The 9,051-nt window shown below is 37.0% G+C and overlaps 1 protein-coding gene across 1 annotated transcript; it reads left to right on the top strand.

The window, feature by feature from the left end:
* Window positions 1–242: 242 nt before the first annotated feature.
* LOC21408213 (tubulin alpha chain) lies at window positions 243–2,284 on the top strand. The gene is made up of 4 exons (XM_024170830.1): window positions 243–456; window positions 550–784; window positions 896–1,266; window positions 1,429–2,284. Exons 1-4 carry the CDS (start codon window positions 364–366, stop codon window positions 2,083–2,085), a joined length of 1,356 nt encoding a protein of 451 aa, XP_024026598.1. The 5' UTR covers window positions 243–363; the 3' UTR covers window positions 2,086–2,284.
* The last annotated feature ends 6,767 nt before the right edge of the window (window positions 2,285–9,051 follow it).

The raw sequence follows: 9,051 nt of genomic DNA, 5'->3' as shown, positions 1-9,051 counted from the left end.
CCCTCGCAATTAGATCCAAAACTAAAACCCAAACATTAACCGAAATTCAAAATTCCAAAAACCCTAAACTGCTGTCAAATGTCAATTCCCAACCAATCAGGAGTGTACGGGCCCCACATGCTCTGCTGGCAAACCCCTTAACTTAATCACGGTAAACTAACCATGGTTTAAAACAAACCGTTTCACCCCTGTTTTTGAATCGTTTCTTTCGTGTATATATTGCCCCTGGATCTGAACCCCATTCCCTCACCTTACAGTTTCACAATCCAGAAGGCGTCTTGATAAACGCCGTTCTTTCTAGGGTTTCCGATCCTTTTCCTTTTCCCTTTCCTTTTCCCGTTCCTTTTGTATTTTCTCGAGAAAATGAGAGAGTGCATTTCGATTCACATCGGTCAGGCCGGTATTCAGGTCGGAAACGCCTGCTGGGAGCTCTACTGCCTCGAGCATGGCATTCAGGTACTTTCGTTTCCGTTTTCATTTTCTTTTCTTTTCTCTTTAGAAGTTGGAAGTGGCGGTTTTTGATCTGGGAATGTTTGGTATTTTTTGCAGCCTGATGGACAGATGCCGAGCGACAAGACGGTTGGCGGAGGAGACGATGCCTTCAACACGTTCTTCAGCGAGACCGGCGCCGGAAAACACGTCCCACGCGCCGTCTTCGTGGATCTGGAGCCCACCGTCATCGACGAGGTGAGGACAGGAGCCTACCGCCAGCTCTTCCATCCTGAGCAGCTCATCAGCGGCAAGGAAGACGCAGCCAACAACTTCGCCCGTGGCCATTATACTAGTAATTCTTCTTTCTCCGATTTCCGTTCAGATCTTCATCTTTTGATCTGATCTGACCTAATTTTGGATAAAATACCTAATTTTGCCTGTGTACCTATTTTATCATTGTCAGTTGGGAAGGAGATTGTTGACCTTTGCTTGGACCGGATCCGGAAATTGGCCGACAACTGCACTGGACTCCAAGGTTTCTTGGTCTTCAATGCGGTCGGTGGTGGTACCGGATCTGGACTCGGGTCGCTTCTTCTGGAGCGTCTTTCTGTGGACTACGGCAAGAAGTCGAAGCTCGGTTTCACAGTCTACCCCTCGCCTCAGGTTTCCACATCTGTGGTGGAGCCGTACAACAGCGTCCTCTCGACGCACTCCCTCCTGGAGCACACTGATGTCGCGGTGCTTCTCGACAATGAGGCCATCTACGACATCTGCCGCCGATCCCTCGACATCGAGCGCCCCACCTACACCAACCTCAACCGCCTCGTCTCTCAGGCAAGAATTGAAATTTGGATTAGAAACATAGAATTATAGTTTTTATTTTTTTCAATTTTTGATTTCCATTTAATCTGATGTTGTTGATTCTAATGTAAATTTGATTTTGGATATCCATATTTCCATTAACATTTATGTAAATTTGGATTTTGGCCTTCACAGGTGATCTCATCGCTCACCGCATCTTTGAGGTTCGATGGAGCCCTCAACGTTGATGTGACTGAATTCCAGACCAACTTGGTCCCTTACCCGAGGATCCACTTCATGCTTTCATCCTTTGCTCCTGTTATCTCAGCAGAGAAGGCGTACCACGAGCAACTCTCCGTGGCTGAGATCACCAACAGTGCATTTGAGCCATCGTCTATGATGGCCAAGTGCGACCCACGGCATGGCAAGTACATGGCCTGCTGCCTGATGTACCGAGGTGATGTTGTTCCCAAGGATGTCAACGCTGCTGTGGCTACAATCAAGACCAAGCGAACCATCCAGTTTGTCGACTGGTGCCCCACCGGATTCAAGTGTGGAATCAATTACCAGCCACCAACTGTTGTTCCCGGAGGCGACCTTGCCAAGGTGCAGAGGGCTGTGTGCATGATCTCCAACTCCACCAGTGTGGCCGAGGTGTTCTCCCGCATTGACCACAAATTCGATCTCATGTATGCCAAGCGTGCCTTTGTTCACTGGTACGTTGGTGAGGGTATGGAGGAAGGAGAGTTCTCTGAGGCACGTGAGGATCTGGCTGCTCTAGAGAAGGATTATGAGGAGGTGGGTGCCGAGTCTGCTGAGGGTGAGGATGGTGATGAAGGTGATGAATACTGATTGTTCTTCTGTTTGAGTGCTGTGTCTCGAGTTATGATGCTATGTGATCGAATCTGTATTTTCCTTTTCCGTACTTTAAATGTTTTTTGGTGTTAGTTTGTTATGCACTTGCTTTGTGCATCCCAGTATCAAAGTGATATGCATGTCTGCGTTATGTTGTTGTTCTTCTTTTAATTGAAATCTATTCGTATTTTGGTTATGTTTGTGTTCCCCACAGCTGGTATGCTGAGCTCTATCTTTTGCCAAAGTTACAATTCAAATTCATATATTAATAGTGTACGATTCAAATTCATTCTTCAAAAAAAGAAGCAATATTGTGTATGCTTTTATCACATGGTTTCACTATAATTTTTTCCAATAAACTCTTTCCCTTGAGGCTGTATGTTTGCACATATTTTCGAATCACATATATTCCCTGCGCCGAATGTTTTCAATCGCATGTGCTATGCCAACCCCGCCTGCTCAAGGAGCAAACGTAAAATACTTTTCCATATTTCTCAAAGGAAAATAAAGAAAGGAAATAGATGACATACTTCAAAATGAAAGCAGGGGTGTATGCATTTGCATATTTATTGCTTTTGTGGATCAAACATACCTAGTGCAATTGCACTGGTGACCATCATTGAGGCCATGATGAAGATAATCACAGATGTTCTTCCTGATCTATGGATCAGCTTTCCGACCATGGTTTGTCCTAAAATAGCAGAAATCGTGGACAACGCAGCAAAATAGAGAGCTACAAGAAGAACAAATTAATGAATTTTTGGATAATCTGATTCAATGAGTAAGCAATGCTAGCTAGCTTTATTTATCTTTTCATGAGTAGTAGTTTCGATGGACAAGGAAATTGCCATAGGGAACTGGAAATTGTTTTAGAAGGTAGTATTCCGCGACGGACAGACGTGGATGAAGAAAATGTCATGATAAGGATGGTTGTGGCACTTGACACCTACACGAAAATTATCATTTGAAGTTGATCAAGTACATCTTTTAAGCAGTATGTACTAAGAAAAGAGGCCACTTTCTTAAGAACGTTATGGTTTGATCCCGTTTTTTTCTAGAATTATACAAGGCACAATAATTCTATTTATCGCGAGTTAACATGGGGACAACCTAGATTTGAATTTGTTCAAGTTAGTGATATTGTGTACATTCAAAATGTCGTTGCAAAAGTCTGCAACGTTATACCTCAGGAGGGATTCCGAGGTCAAGAAAAAGAGGACCCAGTATCACTCCGCCACCAACACCAAGCAATCCACTTAGGGTTCTAGCCAGTATGCCTAAGGCACAATAAGCAATTAATCTATTGACTCGGTAGTTTGTGACTCCTCCTTTGGATGCAATCACTCTCTGTCCTTTAAACGAGCTAACTGCTTCATAAAAAAGTTACTCTGATCGTCATTGGAACCTGAAAGACGGGATATTGTGTTCGATAAAGAAAGCTTGTGGTTCCAAATTATTGCAAATTAGCTAAAGCAGAAAAGAGAATCCAGAAGAGCATTCTATTTTTAGAAAAAAAAAAAAAGAAAGACAATTGTTTTCCTAGTATGCTGGCAAGGAAGGACCTGTGAGAAATTTAGAAGCCAATATAGCATTGAACAAGTTGCCATGTGACTCTGTCCCCAGGTATAAGTCCTATCAGTTCCAATCCTTAACACATAAAAGCGTAAAAGAAATTCCAAATTGTATGTAAATTGGCAAGAAATTAAGCCTCATTAAACCTTAGCAATTTGCAAGATTAGCATTAGCATCCAACGAGCAATAAGAAGTCCAAGTTCCTTCCAATAAACATTCTTAAAGACAGAAACCTGTGATATAAAGTTTAACAAGTCAATTGCTCAGACCATAAAAGTGAAATTCTTCATCTGGGAAGACCATTACCTTTGTTCTTTTAGGCCCCATAAACTCTTACTGGATTGCTATTCTTGGTTTCAACCTCTTTTTCATTATTATCATGGATTAGCTTAAACAAGATTTTGGATCCAAATCTGAATAGTTCTAGAAACTTTACCAGCAAGCAACTCGCAGCATGATTGGATTCGGCTAATCGTCTCCTGAAATTTTGAAAACTAGTTAAGAAAAGATCAACATAAAGAAAAAACAACAACAACAACTAAGAAAAACAAGTACTATAGTACCACCTTTTTTTATTATTGTTTCCTTATTCCATGTTTCAATGCCTTTGAGAAATGATTTAACTGTTGTTGCTGTAGATAATTCAGCAGAAGATCAAGTTAGTTGATCAATATGATGAAATAAGGGAATGTTGAAAAAGCTGATGACATTTCTTGTTACCTAGAAAGACAATGACTAGCAATATAAGGATCATGTCTGCAAAATTTCATTATTTTTTGCCGTCGTTTTTATTTTATTATATTTTTTAAAGATGAAAAATAAAGAAAATCATAAAAAATAGAATATTCATCAAAACATGGCACCACTTGTTGCATTAATTCTTAAACTCATATATTAATTTTAGAATGTAAAACATAAATAAAAATGTAAATTTTTTATCCATCCCGGCACCTGAGCTGGCCCCTAGGAGCCCCACTACGCGTACCGGGGGCTTTTTGATAGCGTTTTACTTTCTTATCATTTTTTGAGGCCATTTTTTTCAGAAATGCCTAGAAAAATGTAATGATCGTGTCTGTAAAATTTCATTATTTTTTAACGTCGTTTTTATTTTATTATATTTTTTAGAGACTAAAAATAAAGAAAATCATAAAAAATAGAATATCCATCAACAAATGGTGCCGTTTGTTGCATTAATTCCTAAAAATAATATATTAATTTTAGAATGTAAACGATGAATAAAAATGTAAATTTTTAAACCATCCCGGCCCCTGAGTTGGCCCCTGGGCGAGCCCCTACGCGGGCCGGGGGCTTTTTGACAACGTTTTACTTTTTTCTCATTTTTTAGGCCATTTTTTTCTGGCATGTCTAGAAAAATGTAAGGATCGTTTCTGCAAAAGTTCATTATTTTTTGACGTCATTTTTATTTTATTATATTTTTAAAGACGAAAAATAAAGAAAATCATAAAATATAGAATATTCATAAAAAAATAGTGCTGTTTGTTGCATTAATTTCTAAAAATCATATATTAATTTTGGAATGCAAAACATAAATAACAATGTAAATTTTTGACCCATCCCGGCCCCTGACCTGGCCCTAGGGCGCCCTGCTACCCGGGCCAGGAGCTTTTTGACAGCGTTGTACTTTTTTTGTCATTTTTTGAGGCCATTTTTTTCCGGCATGCCTAGAAAAATGTAAGGATCGTGTCTCCAAAATTTCATTATTTTTTGTCGTCGTTTTTATTTTATTATACTTTTTAAAGACAAAAATAAAGAAAATCATAAAAAGTATAATATTCATCAAAAAATGGTGTCGCTTATTGCATTAGTTTCTAAAAATCATATATTAATTTTAGAATGCAAAACATAAATAAAAATGTAAATATTTGACCCATCCCAGCCCTTGAGCTAGCCCTTAGGCGCCCCACTACGCAGGCCGGGGGCTTTTTGACATCGTTTTACTTTTTTTTTGTCATTTTTTGAGTCTATTTTTTCTGGGACCTAGAAAAATGTAAGGATAGTGTATGCAAAATTTCATTATTTTTTGACGTCGTTTTTATTTTATTATACTTTTTAAAGAAAAAAATAAAGAAAATCGTAAAAAATAGAATATTCATCAAAAAATGGTGCCTCTTATTGCATTCATTTCTAAAAATCATATATTAATTTTAGAATGCAAAATACAAATAAAAATGTAAATTTTTTACCAATCCCGTCCCCTGAGTTGGCCCCCCTGGGTGACCCACTACGCGGGTTGGGGGCTTTTTGACAGCGTTTTACTTTTTGTCATTTTTTGTGGCCATATTTTTCTGGCATGCCTAGAAAAATGTAAGGATCGTTTCTTCAAAAGTTCATTTTTTTGACGTCGTTTTTATTTTATTACATTTTTTAAAGACGAAAAATAAAGAAAATCATAAAAAAATACAATATTCATCAAAAAATGGTGCCGCTTGTTGCATTAATTCTTAAAAATCATATATTAATTTTAGAATGCAAAACATACATAAAAATATAAATTTTTGACCCATCCCGGCCCCTGAGCTAGCCCCTGGGTGCCCCACTACGCGGGCCAGGGGTTTTTTGACAGCGTTTTTCTTTTTTTTTTTGTCATTTTTTTAGCCCATTTTTTTCTAGCATGCCTAGAAAAATGTAAGGATCTTGTCTGCAAACTTTCATTATTTTTGACGTCGTTTTTATTTTATTATACTTTTTAAAGACAATATAAAAGAAATCATAAAAAATAGAATATTCATCAAAAAATGGCGCCGCATATTGCTTTAATTTCTAAAACTCATATATTAATTTTACATTGCAAAGCATAAATAAAAATGTAAATTTTTGACTCATCTCGGCAACTGAGCTGGCCCTTAGGCGCCCCACTACACGGGCCGAGGGCTTTTTGACAACGTTTTACTTTTTTGTCATTTTTAAGGCTTCTTTTTCTGCCGTGCCTAGAAAAATGTAAGGATCGTGTACGCAAAATTTCATTATTTTTTGACGTCGTTTTTATTTTATTATATTTTTTTAAAAATGAAAAATAAAGAAAATCATAAAAAAATATAACATTCCTAAAAAAATGGTGCCGGTTATTGCATTCATTTCTAAAAATCATATATTAATTTTAGAATGCAAAACATAAGTAAAAATGTAAATTTTTAACCCATCCTGGCCCATGAACTGGCCCCTAAGTGCCCCACTACGCGGGCCGGAGGCTTTTTGACAGCGTTTTACTTTTTTTGTCATTTTTATGGCCATTTTTTTCTGGCATGTCTAGAAAAATATAAGTATCATTTCTGCAAAAGTTTGTTACTTTTTGACGTCGTTTTTATTTTATTATATTTTTTTAAGACGAAAAAGAAAGAAAATCATAAAAAATAGAATATTCATAAAAAAATAGTGCCGCTTGTTGCATTAATTCCTAAAAAGCATATATTAATTTTAGAGTGCAAAACATGAATAAAAATGTAACTTTTTACCCATCCCGGCCCTCGGCTAGCCCCTGGGTCCCACTACGCGGCCAAGGGGTTTTTTGACAACGTTTTCCTTTTTTTGTCATTCTTTAAGGCCATTTGTTTCTGGCATGACTAGAAAAATGTAATGATCGTGTCTGCAAACTTTCATCATTTTTTGACATCGTTTTTATTTTATTATACTTTTTAAAGATAAAAAATAGAATATTTATCAAAAAATGGCGCCGTTTATTGCATTAATTTCTAAAACTCATATATTAATTTTAGATTACAAAACATAAATAAAAATGTAAATATTGCGCCTGAGCTTGCCCTTGGGCGCCCCACTATGCGGGCCGATGGCTTTTTGACGGCGTTTTACTTTTTTTGTCAGTTTTTTAGGCTATTTTTTTCTGCCGTGCCTAGAAAAATGTAAGGATCGTGTATGCAAAATTTCATTATTTTTTGATGGCTTTTTTATTTTATTATATTTTTTAAAGATGAGAAATAAAGAAAATCATAAAAAGTAGAATATTCATCAAAAAATGGTGCTGCTTGTTGCATTAATTCCTAAAAATGATATATTAATTTTAGAATGAAAAATATAAATAAAAATATAAATTTTTAACACATCCCGGCCCCTGAGCTCGCCCATGGGCGCCCTACTACGCAGGCCGGGGGCTTTTTGACAACGTTTTACTTTTTTTTTTGTCATTTTGTGAGGCCATTTTTTGACTTCATTTATATTTTATTATATTTTTTTGCAAACAAGAAAATAAAGAAAATCATAAAAAATAGAATATTCGTCAAAAAATGGTGCCGCTTGCTGCATTAATTCCTAAAAATAATATATTAATTTTAGAATGCAAAACATAAATAAAAATATAAATTTTTTACACATTCCGGCCCCGGAGCCCGCCCATGGGCGCCCTACTACGCGGGCCGGGGGCTTGTTGACAACGTTTTATTTTTTTTTTTGTCATTTTTTGAGGCCATTTTTTTTTTCTGACATGCCTATAAAAATGTAAGGATCGTGTCTGTAAAATTTCATTCTTTTTTGACATCGTTTTTATTTTATTATAGTTTTTAACGACAAAAAATAAAGAAAATCATAAAAAATAGAATACTCATCAAAAAATGGTGCCGCTTGTTACATTAATTCCTAAAAATCATATGCTAATTTTAGCTTGTAAAAGGTTAATAAAAATGCAAATTTTAGACCCGTCCTGGTGTGACACCCCTTATATACCATCTCCTTCAAACGTTTTAGTTCTTTGCTAACAATCCTAAGGACGTGCCACAATCACTAACCTTCACCTATCACTTATGTGAAAACTATGGTGTTTCATTTTTTTTTTTTTTTTGGCTTAAACAAAATTTCGTTAATACACCATTCCCATCAAGTTTCCTAGCCACAATTAAAATTATACAATCATCCAAGGTTTATGAGTTTAACTCCAAAATATATATGTTTACAAAACCAAAATAATCCGTGTGCAGCTTCTTTGGTCCAACCATATGTACAGCGGTCAACGAAGCCAGCTCCCCTGCTTACTGTTCTGCTTTGTTCTTACCTTTACCTACAACACAGAGCAAACTTTAATGAGCTACAAGCTCAGTAAGTAGAGCTACAATCTCACAATCTTATTTTAACATGCTCACACATTGCAACATCATAGGTAACTTCTGCCAATCAATCTTACACTCTATGCACGTGCACTACATATCACTAGGGCCCTCCCGGTACTGCCGCCGGCTTTTTCACAATCTGGCCACATGCCAATATCTCAAATCACAATATCAGGTTCCCCGTCATCACCCACCTGGTTCGAGGGAACGGCCAGCGCATTCAAAATCACAATTTCTCAATATCACAATATAGTCTCTGTCATCACCCACTTGGTTCGAGAGACTTGCGCGGCTCAATCACAATTTCATCAATCAC

Source organism: Morus notabilis, unplaced genomic scaffold (genome assembly GCF_000414095.1).
Source record: "Morus notabilis unplaced genomic scaffold, ASM41409v2 Scaffold485, whole genome shotgun sequence".
In the NCBI taxonomy this organism is placed as follows: Eukaryota; Viridiplantae; Streptophyta; class Magnoliopsida; order Rosales; family Moraceae; genus Morus; species Morus notabilis.
The sequence above is the reverse complement of the archived record's forward strand: the minus strand, read 5'-3'. Positions and strand labels throughout refer to the sequence as shown.

Coding starts and splice junctions, on each gene's coding strand:
- LOC21408213 (XM_024170830.1), top strand. CDS start 364: ATGAGAGAGTGCATTTCGATTCACATCGGTCAGGCCGGTATTCAGGTC. Junction 457..549: donor GCCTCGAGCATGGCATTCAG/GTACTTTCGTTT, acceptor TATTTTTTGCAG/CCTGATGGACAGATGCCGAG. Junction 1,267..1,428: donor TCAACCGCCTCGTCTCTCAG/GCAAGAATTGAA, acceptor TGGCCTTCACAG/GTGATCTCATCGCTCACCGC.